The following is a 19,671-nucleotide window of genomic DNA, read 5'->3' on the forward strand; positions in this document are numbered from 1 at the left end:
GGGATGCTGGAGAAAGGGTGGGGGCATTCTGAGTTGGGCAGCTACAAGACCACCCATCCATCTCTCCATTCCCTGCCGACCCCCTCACCAGTCCTTCGCCTGGGCCCGGGCTTCCGTCCACCCCTATTCCTGCACCCTGGCCCCTCAGCGATGGTCTCCGCCTCCCTCGCTGAGGGCCCAAATCACCTTCCTCCTCCGGGATCTGGGAGGCTCCCGGCTTCCCTCTCGCAGTCCCCGCCCCTCCATCCCACCCGGGGGTCTCCAGTCTGGCCTCATAGCTACCTTCTGAGCTGCGGCCTCCATACCTGCCCTGGTTTCCCTTCCCCCAAACACACTCTCCTTTGCGCTTTCTGCCTCACCTCTCCTTCTAGGCGCCCCTCCTCACTGCCGTCCTCTCCCTTCCCTGTTTGTTCCAAACCTGGCCGGCTTCATCCCCCTTTCCATCCAAAGGCCCCAGGTTCCCGGGCACCCCTCCCCTTCCCCTTGTCCTGCTACCCTGGGTTTCTCCGTCTCTCGCCCCGCCAATCCTCCCTACCCCTTGTCCCCCCATCCCACCTCCCCGCACCAAGCCTCCCCAATTTCTACATCACCGTACCTGGCCTGCCGGGCGCCGGCCCCCCCATGCCGGGCTCCGCCCGGAGCAGGAGGAGGGAGGAGGAGAGACAGAGAGAGACCGGGGGGGAGCCGAACAGGGCCCTGCCGCAGAGACAGCCCCGCCTCCGGGTCCGCCCCCAGACCCGCCCCCGGCCCCAAACCCACCCTTCCACACCCTCCAAGGACGGAGCGGGAGTGGCCGTGCTGCGCTGCGCCGCTAGGCTGGGGTGGGGGGCACCGGGCCAGCGGAGCCGGCGGGGGGACTCGGAGAAACGTCGTGGGGTGCAGGGGACCCGGCGCCAGCCCGCCCCCACTTTGGGGCGTCCGCTCCTTGCAGCCCCTCACCCCCGCCCGGCAGGGCCGTGCTGGGTTTGGTGTCCAAGGCCCCGGCGGAGCGAAGCTGGGCGCAGCGCGCAGCGGCGCCCCCCAGCGGCGACCCGGGGCCTGCACCCACGCGCGTACCCCGTGCAGCCGGCGCTCCCCGGGTGCGCACACCACGTCCGGCCCGGGCGAGGTTGCGGCTGCGGGGCCCGGGGTGTAGTGAGGCGGCGACGCCGGCAGGGGGGGCCGGTTTCCGGGCTGAGGGGCTCTGAGAGTCGGGAGCTGGACCATCCGCGTCTTTGTCCAGCAGGGGGCGAGCTCCCTGGGCCGCGCCCCGTCTTCCAGCCGCCCCCCAGGTACAGGGAGGGCACCGGAGCTGGCTCTCTTGGTGCTCGTTGCCAATCCCTGCAGGTTCCCAGGGGGTCCAGACCTGTTTCACCGCCAGGGCTCAGAATCTTTTGCCCGTCCGCCCCCGCGGCCCAAGTCATCCTCCCAGTAACCTTTGACTCCGCAAAATAATGAATATAAAGAATAAGTCGTAAATGGCCCCATATATTAAAAGGCTATTATAAATGCCCCTGGGAGAGTTAACACATTAAAATACATAACTGCCCTTTCACATTTACACAGTGTGAATAAACTTTTATTTATTCATTCAACAAACATTTCCACAGAGACCAACAATGTCCCTGGGACTGTAGACACGGAGGAGTCCAAGTTGATGTTGATTGTCTGAGTCGGTGGGAAGGGGAGGATGCAAAGATAAGTTTGAATCGTTTGTAGCGAGCTATCGCCGAGGGAAGGAGGATCTGGGGGCGGAGCAGCGGGGCTGTGTTCTGAATATTGCCAGAGGGGAGAGGGTCTGGGGGTGGGGGTGGGGGGCGTTGTGTGGGAGGCTGCTTCCTGCACCTCATCACTTGGGAGGCCTCAGGATCTGGCTGCGGTAGTCATTGTTACCATTTGAAGGGATAGAGACAGGAGTGCAGATGCATTTTAACAACGAGATAAAGAGGAAGTATATAAACTGGGGGCAAGGGGGTTTGCATTATTTTGTTTCTGTCTAATCCTAAAGGGTGGTTAAAAATTTCCATGAGCTAAAGCTGAGGAAGGAAGGATGTGTCAGACAGCCCAGAGCTAGTCTCACTGCCATCAAATGCTAGCTCTGAGGCCTTGGGCAAGTAACCCAAGCCTCAGTTTCCTTAGCAGAGACACTGGAGCTCAAAACCCACCCCATTTCTGCCCAGGCTGTTTTGAGAATCCATGAGATAATTATGTAGAGGGGACAAATATGAAGAATTTTAATATGCTTGAAAAGAGTTCCATATGACCCAAATTAATTAGAATCCATTGCCTTCTGAACCTGGGAGTGAAGGCAGATACGGTCGTTAGACGCTGCTTTTGCTAAAGTAATTCTTTTCAGAATGTTGTTGGGGGGCGCAAAAAAGAGAAAATGGCAGTTGGAGGTTGTATTCTTTCATGCCAAGCACATGGTAGGCCCTTTATGAGTGTGTATGGATTCTCCACAGTGAGCAGGGGATGGGATGGAGAGGTGGGAAGAGTGAGAGGTGGGTGTGTGGGGAGGGGTCCAGGCTTGTGGCCAGCCAGGTTCCTCCCCCGGCGGGCGCATCTCTACGGGTGCCTGTGTGTGACCCGCGGTTGGAGATTTTGAAAACGCAAGTCAGCGCCTTCCTGAGTGTGTCTCTGTTGTTTCTCTATCCCGATCTAGGGAGCCAGGCGAGGACACACCTGAGTGTGAGAAACGTCCCTGCCCTACCACTGATAGCCTTTCTGAACGTCCTGGGTCTCAATTTCCACATTTAACAAGAGGAATAGTACGATGTTTGGGGTTTGATTCAAATACTCCAGCACACTACAACAAAAGATATTTGGGGTAGAGATGAAACAAGATTGAGTTTCACTTGTGAGTTGACAATTGTTGAAACCCCATGCTGGGTCCCTAGGGGTTCATTTTTCCACTCTCTCTAGTTTGGGGCATGTTTGAAAAGTGTCATAAGGATCCACTGGAAAAAATAAGGACCGGGGAGAAAAACAGTATCTTCCTCGTACGGTTGCTGTGAAAACCAGCGACGATATGACAATAACAGCTGCAGCGGCACCAGAACAATTTACTGGGCGCTCATGGAGTGGCAGGCACCCAGCGGGATCCTGGTAAGTTCCGCCCCACTCTTCCGTGCGTCTGTAGGCCAATGGCAGCAAGTGCTTACAAGTAAGGGAATCCCGGGCCTCCCCGCAAACTCCTCCCCTTTCTCCCCGCCCTCAGCGGCCCCTCCCTCCGAAGAAGAGCCGGGCTAGGGCCCAGCAGGTGTGGGGTTAAGGCAGCCTGTCCCGGGCCCCTGGAAGAGCAGCGGCAGCGGCAACTGCACGAGCAGTGGCGGGGGCAGACCTGGCCCCGGGCCAGCTGGCTGGGAGCCCCAGGAGCGAGAAAGGGCGGAGGAAGGGGAGGAAGAGGGGAAAGAGGAGGAGGAGGAGGAGAGGAGCAGTCAGCAGGCCCGAGGAGGCAGGACTTCCTGGCGTGGGGGTTGTCAACAGCCCCGAAAGAGAAAGACCGAGAGGAGCGGAGAGAGACCCAGCGGTGCCACGCGGGAGGAGACTTGGGAGAGCCACTCGCCGCGACGACCACCGAGGCGGCTCCACCTGCAGGCTCGGGGGCTAAGCCGCTCCCTCCCGCATCGGTCCGCAGACCCTTGGGGCTTCGGAGGCCGCGCCTGGGCTCCGCCAAGGAGGCGGGGGTTCCTTCTTTTCTGGACAGCAAACTTTCCGCGGAGATGCCTTGCGGGGCGAGGTGCGGCCCCCGAAGAGGACCGGCCAGCCTCTGATTGCCGCCAGCGCCCCCGAGCTGCTGGGGCCAGGAGGCCCCGGGGAAGGGACAACCCAACATCTTAGGCGGCCGGGACCCCCGGCCCAGCTCGGTGGCCGCGGCCGAGAGGTAGGGCTCTGGGTTGGGCGGGGCTCCGGGGCGGCGGGGCAGGGCCTGCCTCAGGGATGGGGGAGCTGGGGTGCGGGGGCCCTCGGTGGCCCAGCACAGGCCTCCCGGCGGCCTGGCCGGGCTGAGGAGCGGCTTCACTCCTGTTCACCCAGGCCTTGGAGCCCTTGCACTTGGGACGACTTGGGTCCCGTGAGTTTGAATCCCTGCGAGAAATGCCCAACTTTGGGTCTGGGCCGCCTCTTCCTGCTCTCTGCGCCCGCCCGGATCTGTGCCCTCTGCTCTGGTCTCTGTCATTTCTGTCTCTTTGTCTCTGGCGGTTTCCCCTTCCTCCCCGCATTCCGCTCCCCAGAGAGGAAGCCCCGGAGGTGGCCTGCCCACTGCTTTCTCACACATTCTCTCTCTGTCTCTCTCTGTCTCTCTCTCTCTGTCTCTCTCTCTTTCCAGTTTGCAAACACAGCTCTGGAGTTCGGCGGTGGCAGCGACAGCAGCAGGAAAAACCTGCCCCTGCCCCCCCAGCTCCCGCCGCCTCCCCTACCCTGTTCTCCCTTCACCAACCAGGCACCCCCCGTTCCCGTAAGGCCGTTCTGCCATGTCGGACCCAGACATTCCCAGGGGCCCTGATGTCCCCACCATGTGGCCCCCCTGTTCCAGGGGTGCCTGAGCCCCTCGAAGAGCCACCACCGCCCCCCTGCCCACCTTGGCCCAGTCCTGAGCCCCAGGGACCATGAGTGGGGGCAAGAAGAAGAGTAGTTTCCAAATCACCAGCGTCACCACGGACTACGAGGGTCCGGGGAGCCCAGGGGGTCCAGATACCCCTGCCCTGCCGGCCCCCACTGGGCCCCCGCCCCGCCTGCCCAATGAGGAGCCCAACCCCGAGCCAGGGGGCAAGGGCACCCCCCGGAATGGCTCCCCACCGCCTGGGGCCCCCGCCTCCCGTTTCCGGGTGGTGAAGCTGCCCCAAGGCCTGGGAGAGCCTTATCGCCGAGGCCGTTGGACATGTGTGGATGTTTACGAGAGAGACCTGGAGCCTCCTAGCTTTGGCCGGCTCCTGGAAGGGATTCGAGGGGCCTCAGGGGGCAACGGGGGCAGGTCTTTGGATTCCAGGTTGGAGCTGGCCAGCTTGGGCCTGGCCGCCCCTACCCCACAGTCAGGCCTGTCTCAGGGCCCCACCTCCTGGCTCCGCCCGCCCCCCACCTCCCCTGGACCTCAGGCCCGCTCCTTCACCGGGGGGCTGGGCCAGCTGGCAGTGCCCGGCAAGGCCAAGTTGGAGACAACCCCCCTGTCAGCCTCCCTGCCCCAGCAGCGCCCCCCAGAGGCCGGGACGGGGGATAGCGCGGGCATTTCCCGGGCTGCCACGCCCCTGCCCTCTTTGAGGGTGGAAGTGGAAGCAGGGGGCTCAACAGCGGGGACCCCTCCACTGTCGCGTGCGAAGGATGGAGCTCTGCGGCTGAGGATGGAGTTGGTTGCTCCAGAGGAGATGGGGCAGGTAAGAGCTGGGTTCAGGGTTGGGGGAGACAACTGAGGGGTGGTGCTTGTCCATTTCGACCTTGGCCCCCACTTCCACACTGACCTCTCCCCGCTCCATTGTCACCTGTCCGTCACATCAGACAGCCCTGTCTTTTTTCTTCCTGCCCTCTCACTTGGAAGTCCATTCCTGCTCCTCACATGGCCCTTGTTTTCTCTCTTAGCTCCCTCTTCCCCACGTTCTGCACTTTCTTTCTCTTTGCTCTTTCATTTGTTGCCTTTGGCCCGAGTCTCCATCTCCAGGTAGCCCAGTCCTGTCTCTCCATCATGGAGATGTGACCGCCTCACTTTGGCCTTCACCTTCTGTCTTGGTCTCGCTTCTTCACGCACTGAGGGTGGAGGCCCCAGGCCGGGCTGGGGTAGTTGGGCCTGCTGGGCTTGGGAAGGAAGGACAGAAAGTAGGCATTCCACTGTAAATCTCTCCTTTGCAGTCCCATCTCCAGTTGGGTGTGGGGGGGTCTTCTTTCCACTCACCACCCTCCCAGCCCCACCTCCAGCTTTGTCCCAAGACAAACTTCTCCAAGACATTGAAGAATTGGGTGGGGGTGAGGGAACCCATTACAAGGACGGGACGTTGGCTGGTTTGTCCTTTCTACCCCCAGTTGTCAGTCTCAGTTCCCTGCGGCTGGGTCTCTCCAGGATCAATCGCTGGGGGTGGCCACCACGCAGCGGGAGAGAGGTGGGGAGCAGCGGAGAAAGAGTTAAATCCTTTGCTCATTCTGCTTCCTGCCTCCAAAAGAGGAACAAGTCCGGCCTGGGGGGCAGGATGCCTGGGTCCTTGGGGTGGGGGGTGGGCAGCAAGGGATGTTGGATGTGTCTGTCCTGAAGGAGAAAATAACACGTTGGATGCAGGAGGAAAGGCAGGTAGTGTGAGGGTGAGAACTTTTCCCCTTCCTGGCCTTGGGCACAAACCACAGTATAAAAATAACCTGAGACTGTGTGTCTGGGCCTTGTCAGGACCGGTCAGGACCGGCTCCCCCCATCCCCTCCTGGCCTCAAACTCACGTCTCTCATGCCACCCCCCACTTTTCTTGAGTTCTTTCATTCAGTTCCTACCCCAGGGGAGAAGATGCGTTTCCTTTACTGGTCCCTGTCCACACACTCTTCCAAAGCAAGCTCCCTTTGCCCCCAGCCTCAGCTCTCTCTATCCTTAAGCCCTGCCTGAGCTTCCCTTAGGCCCACAGATCCTGCCCCTCTCCCCTCTGTGCCCCCAGTTCCCTTTCCTTCCCCCACATCCTGATTCCTTCCTGTGCCCCTGCCTCTGCTGCTGTTTCCCTGCCCCAAAGTTTGTCTTCCTCCTACACTCCCCCATGCCTCTTCTCCCCGGGTTGCCTCTATCAGGGGCCTGGAGGAGGGCCGGGGGCACCACCTGGGCCCCCTTCCTCTGTTCTGTCCCGCCAGCCACGCTGGACTCTCTGTTCTTGGTTTTTTCCGAGAAGCTGGGGCCTCCTGGGGCCTCACAGAGGCGTCTTGTTCCTGTGGCCCCCGCCCTTTTGCAGCCACCCCTAGCGCCTGTTGGGCTGTGTGGGTCCACGCCCAGGCTCCGTCTCTCTCCATCTCCGTAACTGCTCCCCGGTCCCCAACCCCCAAGAGCCAAGCTCAGGAGCAGAACTTCACCTGAGTCCCTAGAAGTTTGAGAGGAGAGGCTAGGATGGGTAGAGGAGGGAGGAGCGGGGAGGAGGTGGAGGACCAGTTTCTGAGGATTCATTCATTCTACAAATGGCTATTGAACAAGCTACAAGCTCTGCCCTCTGGAGCTTACCTTCCAGCAGCAGGGAGGCAAAAATACTTTAATTTCAGATAATATTAGGGGCTATAAAAAAAAATAGAACAGTTCAGTGGAATTCACGAGTCACAGGATGGAGAAATGCCTCTCTGAGGAAGTGACATTTGAGCCTCCTTAAGAAGTCAGGTAACAGAAGGCACCGTCTCTGACTGGCCTCTGATTAGGGGTCCTAGTTCAGGTGGTGGAAGAGTACTGGAGTGCAGACCAGAGCTCCTCTCCGATACCCCATGAGCCACTTTTTGGAAGCCACTCACCCAGTTCTCAGGATGGGTGCTGTTTCCCTTGTCTCTAGTACCTCCTTCCCCAGAGCCGCGGGAAAGAGGGGCTGCGGGGGCAGGATGCCTGGGTCCCTTGTCTTCAGAAGACAGGGGGTGTGTGGGGAGAGCTGGGGAGGGAGGAAGACTACTCGGCAAGTTGTAAGGTGGCTGGATCCTTTTTTTCACTCAGTGTGACAGTTCCCACCTGTCTGTCTCCAGGTGACCCCGCTCGACTCTCGCCCCAGCTCCCCAGCCCTCTACTTCTTCCCCGATGCCAGTCTGGTTCACAAGTCTCCAGACCCCTTTGGAACAGCGGCTGCCCAGAGCCTCAGCTTCGCCCGCTCCATGCTGGCCATCAGTGGCCACCTGGACAGTGACGACGATAGGTAGGTGGGCTCCGGTTCCCCACCCTGCACCTGGGAAAGCTGAGTGAAACTGCCTGGTAGGTGTCCTTCCCCCTACTTGAACTTGGGGAGGATCTCTTAAACTGAGAAGCCTGGCCTGGGCATAACACACTGGGCAAAGCTGCTTTGAGACCTACTCCCTCTCTGTGGAGAGAGCTGGGTGGGACTCCCTGGCTTAGGACTGTCAAATGGTAGACTTTTTTAGAGTTTGAAGGGAGTCATTGTTGTCAAATTCCAGAGCTCTTGCAGATTTAGCGATCATCTGGCCAACTCTAAGAATTTACTGGCAAATGTTCAGGAGACCAGAATAGGGAGTCGGTCTCCTCCCAGTTCTCCCTCTGCCTACCGAGGGGAATGGGACTCCTGCAGAGTCCACGCAGACTACTTTAGGATCCTGGGACCTCTGCTACCAAGAAAGCATGTCCCTAACGTTGGGTTCTCTGTGCTAGGATCACCATGGGGGCTGAGCACTCCCCGGAGGCCAAGGCCAAGCCAAAGCCGTGGAGAGGCTGGCTGTCGGTCACAGGGAAGGCACAGGAGAGCAGGATCTCCTGGGGTTTGCCCTTCAGGGGAGAATGTCCTGTTCATGGCACCGTGGGCAGAACTTCCTGTTTTGAGGGCCAGGTTTCAATGTAGCAAAGTCAGCAAGCTGAAAGGGGAGGAACAAAATCGCGAGTCAGATGGCCAAGCTGTTCCCTTCTGGCTGTGGACTGATACGAACCCAGGAGAGGGGCCAGGGAGTCGCCACTTTTATTTTGGAGGGAGGAGTGGGACTTCCGGTTCGAAGCCTGGGGGAGGGACTTCCTGTTTGGAAGGCACTAGGGGGCGGGGCTTAGTGGGAAGCGGGGGACTTATTTCAGCGGAGTCTCTCCTTCCTGCCTTCCAGTCACGTGGCGACCCCCCCCCCCAATCTCCAGTCAGGCACTGAGGCCTTGGGGGCGGCCAGAGAGGAAAGAGAAGGGGGGATAGGGGCCGGTGGGATGGAGGGCCGAGGGGCCTGGTGGAGGCGCTTGGAGAATGAGGGACAGAGCAGGGCTGGGCAGGGCCGCATCTGAGCTCCCTGCTCTAAGGAATGTGTGAGGTGTGAGGTCGGCCAGGCCCGGGAGAGTCACCTGCCCCCATCGCTGCTATTCTCAGCGCTTCCCACCCGCTCCCCCTCCCACTTGGGAGGTTCCCTGGCACGGAGGGCTCCCTGTCCCTCCCCCACCCCTGTTGATTTGAGAGGCCAGCTTCCAGTTTTCTCTTAGAGAGTTCTGCCTCTAGAAGCCTCCTGAACTCTATTCTTTTGGCTTGTCCCCTCCCTCCCCTCCTCCCTCTGTCCCACCCCCTCAAACACCCCAGTCTGACCGGTCCGCCTCCCAGCCTCCACTTTACTCTGCTGAGCTCCAAGCCTCTGGGGCTCAGGCCCAACCCCTCGTGCTCCACCCTGCTGGGCCAGCGTGTTTGGGCTGGGCCACCTCCTTGGCCCCCTGGAATGGGGCGTGTAGCCCCCACCTCACCTCTCTGGTGTGCCGGGAGCTGGCAGAACAGGGTCTGAGTGGCATGGGACCTCCCTTTTGAGAGGGAAAGTGGGCTGGGGTATTAAGTGCCTGGATCCCAGATGGGGAGTTGGGGATGCCTGACCAATCCTAAATCTGGGGATGGGAGAACAGAGGGTACATGGTGAATTCATGCCCCCATCAGGGCCTGGCAGTTGGAAGGGTACTTGAATAAGTGGGGGGATGGTTGCATAGGTGGGTAGATGGCCAGCATGTGGGATCCAGGCATTACAGGGAATGAATTCCAGGAACTCAGGAAAGAAAAGATATGTTTATCCAGTGCTTCCTTGGGGTCAGATGTTACCTCTTATCTCACATAATTCTGAGAGCAACTCCATGATCCCCACTTTCCAGATGAAGAAACAGACAGGAGGAAGGTTTTTAGAAACTTGCCCACTGTCACCAGCTAGTAAGTGGCAGGACTGCTGTTGGAGCCCGGGTCGGACCCCAGAGCCACTTTCTCTCCCCTCTCCTACTGGAATGCCTGTGTCCCAAGAGAAGAGGAGGAAGCAAACATCTCTGGGATGCCCTTTCTCTCCAGGACAGAGGCAGGGACAGCTCTCCCAATCTGGGCAAAGAGCCATCCTCCCCCCACCCCCCCGCAACAGATCCAGGAGGGAGTGTAGGCGGGGCAGCCAGGCTCCTGGGGGCTCATCAAAACACGGTGAGGGAGCAGGGCTGGCCCTTGTCCCCGGCCTCAGAACCTCCCCACCTCTCCCAGATGTCCCGTTTCTTCATCTGATTCTCATTTTGAGGCTGTTTCATTTGACCTTCAGAAAGGAAGGCCAGCCTCTACAGCTGTCCTTGCCCCCGGACCTAAGAGTCCTGCAGGGCCAGAGTCCCCAGGTGTGCATGTCGTGCTCTGCACAACTCCAGGGGGCGCCACTCACATTTGAAGTCACTGTTGACACTTGAAGTCATGACAGTTTTCGAGAAGATGACAGTAAGTCTTGAAAATTTTATTCTGACTCATACAAAGTTGCTTTGGGGGCTTGTGGTGAAGGCTGATCCCATCTTGTCAACCCCAAGCTTCCCACTCCTGACCCTGCTCAGGGATTCCAGTCCTTCTCCTCAGGGGTTCTCAAAGGGAGGGCCTGGGTTGCCAGAGTCCTGGTCCCTTGAAGTGTTAATATTAGAATGTGCCAGTGGAAAGTGCCGTCAGAAACTCTCCAGCGCTAGGCAAACAGGAGATAATCATCTATCAGCCGACAAATGTTTATTGTTGTATTATTCCTTTATTTCTGGCAAGAAGGAGCAACTTACTTGGCATCTTTACTGAGTGTTCGCCAAGCAAGGCCAGTGTTCATTTTCCTGGGAATCTGCCCCTCTTTGGTTTCTGTGTGCCTGTGTGTACCAGTGGTGCGGGGGAGAGTTCTGTGGTGGCCCAGTCTCCACCCAGGTGTCTCGGTTTGAAATAGCTTGAAAACTGCTTTGGCGCTCCCGCTGGCTGGCCTCCCTCTGCTCTCAAACTTGTTTCCTCCCCCCACCCCCAGGAGTCCCAGGTGTCCTCCCCCACCCCATCCTGTCCTGCTCTCTCAGGCCTGGTCACCCTCGCGGTTACTCCACCTGTCAGCGCCTTCTGCACCCAGAGCTTGGATGGGAAATGGAAAATTCCCAGTGCCCTCGTGCTCCCTTCCTGGCTGCAGGGCCTCATCCAAGGGTCACCTTGGATTGAGCGCTAATTCCCCCCGCCAGGAAAGCAAGTTGGAACTGACAACCAGGAGAGAGGGCTGGACAAGGGAGCACAAGGGTGAGGGAGGCAGCATGTTGGGGCCACCTTCCCCGAGAGGGGCGAAACTGGGGGCTGGAGGTCAGGACTGGTGATCCTGCGGTACTGGGAGGCATAGGTGGAGGGCTGGCCCCGGGACCGAGGCAGCTGAGGCAGAAGCTGGACAGGTGTGGGTGGTGAGCCGCAGGGTGAGGGAGGAGCCTGGGGCCTGAGTGGTGGGGAGAGGGAGCTTTGGAGGAGAGGACAGGGTGCAAAGGACGGTGCAGGTTCTGGGACCCAAAGCCTGGGCCTGGGGACCCTGGAGCCAGGCCTGAGTCGACCTCTGGTGGCCACTTAATAAACTGCAGCCAGACCTGCTCTCCCCTCCCTGTCTTCCGTTCCCAGGACTCTTCAAAGCGCCTGCACCTATTCCCAGTATCCCACCTCCAGCCTCACTTTCTCACCTCTCCTTATGCCCTCGCCCCCTCCAAGATCCCAGACACCAGACTCGGGTCCCAGGTCCATAGGCTGTACTCGTCTTTCAGGCTATGTTTCTGTTGCCATGGTAACTTTCCCATTCCTCCTCACCGTCATGTGGGAGGAGGGGAACTCTCTGGCTAGGCCCCAGGGGTCATCCCTGATGTGGGCTTCGTGTTTCAGGGAGGTGCTCATAATCCAAGGAAGACCACAAGCATATCAGAAACACACCCCACCCCATCGCCTTCACTCCCTTTCTTACCTCCCGCCTGAGAGCAGCTGAGGCCTTGAGGGAGGCCAGTGTTCACCCAGAGGGGGCAGGATGGGGTCAGAGGTGGGAAGAGGGCTCCCAGGGCCAGGCTGTCCCTCACCCTTCACACCCTTCCCTGCCCCAGGCCTCTGGCCCTGCAGCCCCTTCCCTGACTCGGCCCCCCGGCTGACTGTCCTCAGCCGGCCCCCCTCCCCTCCGCTCTGGGATTGGTGCCAGGGTGAGAAGGGGACACTGGCACTGACCGTGTCTGGGAATTCCCGCCCACCATGGAGCCGGCGGGAGGGGGTCCCCGTGTCCCTGAGGAGCCAATAGCAGCCAGGCTTTGCCCTGGGGAGTGGTATATAGCTTTCAGGCCAGCACCCCCTAGGCACTGTCTCCTTTCTGCCTGCCTGGCACCAGCCAGACTCTGCTCTGCCCGGGGGGCTTTGAGCCCCCCAGGCAGTCCTTATGATACAGCTCTCTCCCTCTGGGGAGGCCCAGGGATTCTTTCCCCTTGGGGATGGCCCAGCCAGGGGTCTCAGTCAAGTCCCTCGTTTCCTCGTATGAGACCCGAGTGGTGGGGATGGCTCCGGGGCCTCCCCGGAAGAGGGGCTGTGTCTCCTCTCCCTGTTCCCCTCGGGGAGCATCCCCCATCCGAGGGGCATCTGGACCCCCACCCCACCGGGGCCTGGGAGGGCCCGGGCAGCGGCCCTCACCCCGCCGGGGGATGGACAAAACCCTCCTCTCCCTGATTCTCTACTGTCACAGGTACAGGCGGGGTGTGGGTGGGAGGCTGCGGCAAATGGGGCTTGTGGAGGAGGCCAGAGCCTGCGCTGAGAAGCACCTGGAAGGCAGCAGCCTGGGGTGTCCAGACACCTGGCTTGGCACCTGCTCCTCCTCCTTACCTCTCGTCTCCCTGTGTCTCTCCAGTGGCTCCGGAAGCCTGGTTGGCATTGACAACAAGATCGAACAAGCCATGGTAAGAGAAGCCATCTTGGTCCCAGCAGGTCCCGCTCATGTGCTGATGCCCAGGCCCCTGCCTCCGTTGGCCGGCCCAGTGCTTCATCCCTGCTGTCCTCCTTATTAGGGAATACTGACTTCCCCTCCTCGACCTGCTCCCGGCTGGGTTCCCTGGGGTCCTTCGCCCCCTCCTGAACCCTTGACACACCTTGCTTCTTGGCCTGCTCCTGGCCCCCGTCTCTGTCTTTGAGCCCCGACCTTGCCTCTGTCCGGCATCCTTGTCCATCCCAATACCGCCCCCCGCTGCACCCTCCCTGTTTGACTTCTTCCCCAGTGGTCCCCCATCATCTGGGAGCAGGAGGACCTCCCACTCCTGGCTCCTCAAGGCGCTGGGCAGGGGATGAGGTTGGGGTGGCCTGGGACCCCTGACGCTTTGCCTGTCCCCGGACCCCCAGGACTTGGTGAAGTCCCACCTCATGTTTGCGGTCCGGGAGGAGGTGGAGGTGCTGAAGGAGCAGATTCGGGACCTGGCCGAGCGGAATGCCGCGCTGGAGCAGGAGAACGGACTGCTGCGTGCCTTGGCCAGCCCCGAGCAGCTGGCCCAGCTGCCTTCCTCGGGGCTTCCGCGGCTGGGGCCCCCAGCGCCCAATGGGCCCTCAGTCTGAGCCTCCCTTCCTTCACAATGTGCCTTTGGGGGCCGCCACAGCTGCTAGGCCTTGAGCCAGCTGCCTGCCCCCTCTTCCTATGCAGCTTTAATGCCCCCTGATCCCCGGGGATGGGAGTCGAAGGCTCACAAGTGGCCTGTCCCCCGCCCTTCCTTGATCTCCCCATAGTGCCCAGGGACTGGGCTGGGGCATCCCTAGACATTGATGGAGGAGGGAGGGCATCAGGACAGGGTGTTAGATGGAGCCCCCCTCCTCCCTCCCTAGGGGGTCAGTGTTCTGGGACCCCCCCCCTCCCGGCAATAGATGGCTTGGGGTTGTTGGAGGCTGCCTGGCAGACATCCCCACCTTGTTCCCTGGAGTGCCCCCCTCTCCTCTGCCCAGGGGAGGGAGTACGGAAAGTATCTGGAAGTTCTGGGATTCAGGTTGTTGTTAAAATAATAATTATAATTAAAAAATCCGAAGAAACTTGAACCTGGAGGTTGGCATCTCATTGCTTGTGTCCAGATGCAGGAGCGGCACCAGTAGTTTCCACCTGTGGGAGAAAAACTTGAGGCTGTGGGCTTCCCTGGAGAACTTGTCCAGACTGCGGAGGTTTAATGTGGCTCAGAGTGGAGCTGCGGAAGGAAAAGGGAGCCAGCGGCCTGGGTCCTGGGACCCAGGGGCAGGCGAGGCAAGGTGGGGGGGGCAGCGGGGGGCGGGGGGCGTCGGCCCACGTGCTGGTGGGGGACAGGAGAACAATGGAGCCTTTGGTGATTGTGCAGGATCCACCCCCAGCTTCCCAGCGTGTCCCCTCTGCGGGCTGGATCCGGGTGGCTGCTTGGGGGTGGGGCGGGGGGCCCTGAATGGTCCCCTTGTCTCAACGCTGGGTGTGGGCCAGGCTCCCCGGGCACACGGTGCCCTCGCCAGGCCTGGCCGGCCTCCGTGGCCTCCACCCCCAGCTGGCTGAGGATGGGGCTCTGGGGGTGAGCAGGCCCCTCCCTGACAGCCTCGGCTCCGGCCCAGGCGGAAGAGGCAGGTAGGGAGACGGACCCCATCTAGTGGGGAAGCGGGGAAAGCAGCAGTCTCCACTTCAGGAGAACCCCGGCCCCGCTAGGGGGGACCTGCTGAGAGTGGGATCCTGGAGGCTGATCTGGTTTGGACTCCCCCGCCCTGTGGCTCCCTAGATTTATGACTTGGGTAGGTTATTTGGTTTTTCTGAATCGCAGCTTCCTCCTGGGTAAAATGGTACTGACAATAATACCTACCTGTGGGAGGGTTACATGACATCAGACATGGGAAATGCCCAAGGAGTACCAGGCGCTCAACAAATGTTAGTTTGCCTTCCTTGGATTCGGGGGAAGGAGGGCCGAGGGCGCAGGCGTTGTCTCCGGGGACCCTGGAAGGGTCTTGGGGGTTGGGGTCCGGGCCAGGCAGGCTCTCACAATGGGCTAGAACTCTCCCTCCCTCTGGGTTCTCATCCACTTTGACTCCTCTCCCTGTCCCAGGGAGGGGAGGAAGGGCCTAGGATGAGTCACTGGGAGGATCTTTCCTCCTGGATTCTCTCTTTCTTCACTGCTGTGCCAGAGGCTCCCCAGAGACCCCTGAGGTGGCGGCCACTGGCCTGCAGCCTGTCCTCCCCGCCACTGAACTAAATGCTGGTTCTGCCCCCTACTTGGGGCTTGGGTATCGGGAGAAATGGCTGCGGTCATGAGGTTCTTCCGACGGATTTGGCGCAAGATTAGTCGCTGGGTGAGTTTCAGAGATCGCCCCTTCCTCTTGCCCTGCTGGGGTGGGAGGTGCTGGTCAATGACCTCTAGGTCACAGAAACCCGCACTTCCTCACCTGGCCTCCCTCCTCTCCTGGCTACCTGTGGCCAAACAAGACGGAGAGGGAGGTGGTGAGGGACAGGACAGCCGGGGAGGAGGCCCCTTCTCCTCTGGGCCTTCCCTTCTCCTGACTGTTATCTTTTGCTCTGCCCCTCTCTTCTGTCTCTCCCCTCCCTGTCTCGGTTCTTAGGTTTTCTTCTGGAAACACAAAGCTAAGTCAACCATCGTAGAACGCACTGACTCCAAGAAAAATGAGTTGAGGGTGGAGAAAACTTCCAAGGTGTCTGAGACTTTCAAGTTGGTTGAGTCCCCCAAGGAGGCTAAGGTCTCCAAGATGGATGTGTCCTCCAAGGTGGCTGACCCCTGCATGTTGGCCAAGACCACCGCGGACGGGGCTGCAGTGGAGGCGGGCCATGGGCAGAGATCGCTGTTGCAGCTGCCCCGGACTGTCATCAAATCTGTCTCCACGCTCATGGTCTCCGCCCTGCAGTCTGGCTGGCAGATGTGCAGCTGGAAGGTCAGCACCTTGTCCCCCTTGTCCCCAGCAGCACCCCCCTCCTATCCCCCATGACTCATTCACACTGGTGGGAATGTAAAATGGTGTGGCCACTCTGGAAAAACAGTGTGGTCAGTTCTTTTAAAACTAAACATGCAGTTATCATATGGCCCAGTGATTGTACTCCTGGACATTTATCCCAGATAAATGAAATTTTGTGTTCACACAAAAATCTGTACGTGAATATTCATAGCAGCTTTATTCATAAGAGCCCAAACCAACCCAAATGTCCTTCAATGGGTGAGTGGTTAAACTGTGATATATCATGGAATGATACTGCTCAGCCATAAAAAGGAACAAACTATTGATATAGGCAACAACTTGGATGGATCTCAAGGGAATTATGCTGCATGAAAACAACCAGTCCCAAAAGGTTATATATTGTATGATTCCATTTATACTATATACCATTCCAGAAATAACTAAATTAGAGAAGTGGGGATCCAATTAGTGGTTTAGTGGTTGCCAGGGGCTGCGCATGGAGGGAGAGACGGGGAAGGTGGGTTGGTTATAAAAGGGCAACATGAGGATCCTTGCAATAATGGAAATCTCCTGTATCTTGACTATGGTAGTTGGATACATGAACCTGCACATATCATGTAAAATTGGGAAGAATTCAACACACACACACACACACACACACACACACACACACACGAATACAAGTAAAACTGGAGAAATATGAATAAATTCAGATCAGTCGATTGTATTGATGTCAATATTCTATGATACTACAAGAGTTTTGAAAGATTTTACTATAGGGGGAAAATAGGTAGAGTATAAGTACTCTATTATTTCTCACAAGTGCATGTGAACCTACAATTAGCTCCGTCAAAATTTTAATTTAAAAAAGGAAGTGTCTAGATCACTACCAAGTCAATTTATTTTGGTTTTGAATTAGGTATTACTGCATTAATAATAATTTTTGAAAGTTCACCTGGGGAATTCCTTGGCGGTCCAGTGGTTAGGACTTGACTCTCTCACTGCCGAGGCCCAGGTTCACTCCCTGGTCAGGGAACTGAGATCCCACAAGCCGTGCGGTGTGGTCAAAAATAAAATAAAATATTCTGGGCCGGGAGAGAGGCATCAGGTAGAACAAGTTAATGGAGTGGAGTGATATTTAAGAGGTAGAATTGTTGTCCCAAATGGTTGATTGCATGATGGTGAGGGGCGAGGGAGAGACAGATGTGAAAACAGGCTGGAGCCATTCACTGGAAGGAGAGCCGACTTACGGGAGAAAGTAACGACTTCAGGGCGTTAGGACAGGATGAGTTGAAGTGTCAGAGGGACATCTGCAGGGAGACATCTAGGAGGCAGTGGGATATACAGGCCGGGAGGTCAGGCGAGAGCTTTGGGTTGGAGACAGAGTTGGGGGTGTCATTCTGGCCTTCATTTTAATGCACTCTCCGTGGAACCCTAGTAGGGACTCAAAGGTGGGTCGGACATGGTCCCTGTCTTCCAGGAGCTTGCATGCTGGTATTGAAAACAGATGAGTCCGCGGAACAAATAGTGCATAAAATGTGGTATGACAGGGTGAACACAAGAGTAGAGACAGGCCGAGAAGGCTTCCTGGAGGAGGCGTTGCCCAAGCTGAGGCTTGACAGAGCAGGTGGAATTAGACAAGCCTTTGCCTTTTATCTGCAGGTGGTTCCACCAGCGGTTTCCCCCTAGACCAAGCTGTTCATCTGTGCTCATCTTCTCTCTTTCACAGTCATCTGTGAGTTCTACCTCAGTCACCTCCCAAATGAAGACCGGGTCCCCTTTGGAGTCGAGAGGGACTGAGATACTGCAGGAAGTGTACCTGGTGCTGTGGGCCGTTCGGAAACAACTGCGGCAGCTGGCGCGCAGGCAGGAGAGGCGGCGACGGCACCATATCCGGGCCCACACCTGTCCCCAACCTGACCCAGTTCAGGGCTTGAAACAGGATTCCCGGAGTCCCCTCTAGGGGGGAACCCCACATCCTCAGAAAGCCCCCACCTCACTCTTAGGTAAGGTTGATAGGAGAGGTTAGGGCAGCAGGCCAGGAGTTGTGGGTGAGGAGAAGTTTTCATACCGTCACCTCTCATCGGGACCCCAAGGCCTGGCCTGAGGTCCCACGTAATCCCCTTCATTCCTTTTATTCAATTTGTAAAAGATTATCAAAATGTTGGGAAATAAATATCGGATATTTCTGAGTAGAGGTAGAGTGTGTTTGTGGATGGCCCGAGGTACTGAGGGGAACTTGGGTGGGATAGGGAGGGGCACCTGGGGCGCCGGCCCAAATATGTGTGGGAGTAACGGGGCGGGGGGTGGTGGCGGGCAGGGGCCCCCCCCCCACTTTTAGGGGCTGCATTGCCTTTGGCAACTGTGCCGGGCCAGTAACGATAGTCTCATCGGCACCGGTTCATTGAGGACATGCTGGGTACCAGGTGCTGAGCCCGGGCGCTCGCTGGAAATCCTACAAGACAGACTGTTGCAGATGTTACGGTACTTGTCCAGGGCCCTACGGAGAACGAGACCTCGCTGGAAATTCCGCCTCCGCAGCTGGTCCACTGCCCTGCCTCTCTGGCGCTCTTGGGCCCGGCCATGGCGAGGGTCAGGGTCCCTCACTTGGCGGACGCGGACACGCATCAGGCACTGTGGGCCCCGCCCCTGCCGAGGGTGGCCGAAAACTACGTCTCCCAGGGTTCCCGGCGGTGAGACTGGGCCGCTGGGCGCAGAGGGCCGGGGCCGGGCGCCAGCAGGGTCGCGGTCGGAGAGCGCGGGAGGGTGTCTGCCTGGCGCCGCGGGAGCAGCGGCGGGAGACCGTGGCGATCTGGTGCGAGGTGGGGGGGCGGGGGCAACACGAGGGGAGACCGTGGAGCCTCAAGTCCCCTCTCCGCCTTAGCCTGCCCTCTTGCCGGGCCACGCGAGGGCGCAGAGGTGGCTCCCCAAGGAAAAGCAGGGATATTTCACGAGACGGTAAAATTCGGGGATGTTAGAATTCACAGGGCTTGGAGGTGGGGGAAGGTGCAAGGGTTGACAGCCGCGCCCGAGCCTGGGGGCAGCAGAGGCCGTGGGAGCGGGGGAGGGACGGCTGTGCTACTGGGTCTTGCTCACCGAGAAGTTAGGTGTGAGCGGGAGGCGGTGGACGTGAGCAAAGCAGCAGGGATGGTTTGCTGGAAGCGCCCAGTTCACTAGAAAAGTCAGCAAACTCTCCTCCTGGCCCCCAACCCCACCCCCCGCAGCTCTGGCAGTGTTGGACACCGTTGCTGGGAATTTTAGTGACCTTTCCCAGAAGTCTGGAGCAGCCCCCGGCTGCCCTGCCCGATGCCCTACAGCTCTGCTACCGAGCCTGTTAGCTGTGCACCGCACCCCAACATTTACAGCTCTCGTAATACCACCCACCACTTATTAAACACCTACTGTGACTATTTTTATGTCTTGTTCTAAGTACTGTAATTCTCACAGTGGCTTTATGATGAAGTATTATCACTTCCATTTTTTAGAGAGGAAAACTGAGGGACAGAAAGGTCATGTTTTAAGGTCGAGCAGCTTTCATTCATCCAACGAATGTCTAGCTCACACAGGACATGTTACATACATGTTACATAGCAGGTGTTCAATACACGAAAGTGGTGGCTTCTCCAGGAGTCAGTTCTGAGGTTAGCCTGAAGCCAGTCAGGCCCTCAAAACATTTTAATACACAGTGGCTCAATTCTGGGGCTTTCAATCACCAATTATTCACCACATCTCCATTGTGTGCCAGGAACTGTTCTGGGGCCGAACAGGCCATGGTGGGTCTGTCCCAGGAAGCCTGGAGGATTAATGGGTCCCAGGGTTTTGGAGTAGTGCCTCACTGTCTAAGGTCCAGAATCAGCCCCTCAAAATCCTTAGAGATATGCTCCTCTTCCTATTGGG

General features: G+C 58.5%; 1 protein-coding gene across 3 annotated transcripts; it reads left to right on the top strand.

Annotated features, from left to right (window-relative positions):
* Positions 1–3,733: 3,733 nt before the first annotated feature.
* TSC22D4 (TSC22 domain family member 4) lies at positions 3,734–17,969 on the top strand. 3 transcript variants are annotated; one of them, XM_055090846.1, is made up of 6 exons: positions 3,918–4,051; positions 4,307–5,348; positions 7,649–7,815; positions 12,737–12,785; positions 15,427–15,753; positions 17,504–17,969. In XM_055090846.1, the coding sequence occupies exons 2-6, from the start codon at positions 4,587–4,589 to the stop codon at positions 17,735–17,737; spliced, it is 1,539 nt and encodes a 512-aa protein (XP_054946821.1). In that variant the 5' UTR covers positions 3,918–4,051; positions 4,307–4,586; the 3' UTR covers positions 17,738–17,969. The 3 variants fall into 3 exon arrangements, with proteins under 3 accessions (XP_007110690.1, XP_054946821.1, XP_028354979.1); XM_007110628.4 differs by lacking the exons at positions 3,918–4,051; positions 15,427–15,753; positions 17,504–17,969 and adding exons at positions 3,734–3,862; positions 13,222–13,902; XM_028499178.2 differs by lacking the exons at positions 15,427–15,753; positions 17,504–17,969 and adding an exon at positions 13,222–13,902 and having other exon boundaries at positions 3,922–4,051.
* Positions 17,970–19,671: the final 1,702 nt, after the last annotated feature.

This window comes from Physeter macrocephalus, chromosome 14 (assembly GCF_002837175.3).
Source record: "Physeter macrocephalus isolate SW-GA chromosome 14, ASM283717v5, whole genome shotgun sequence".
NCBI classification, from domain to species: domain Eukaryota; kingdom Metazoa; phylum Chordata; class Mammalia; order Artiodactyla; family Physeteridae; genus Physeter; species Physeter macrocephalus.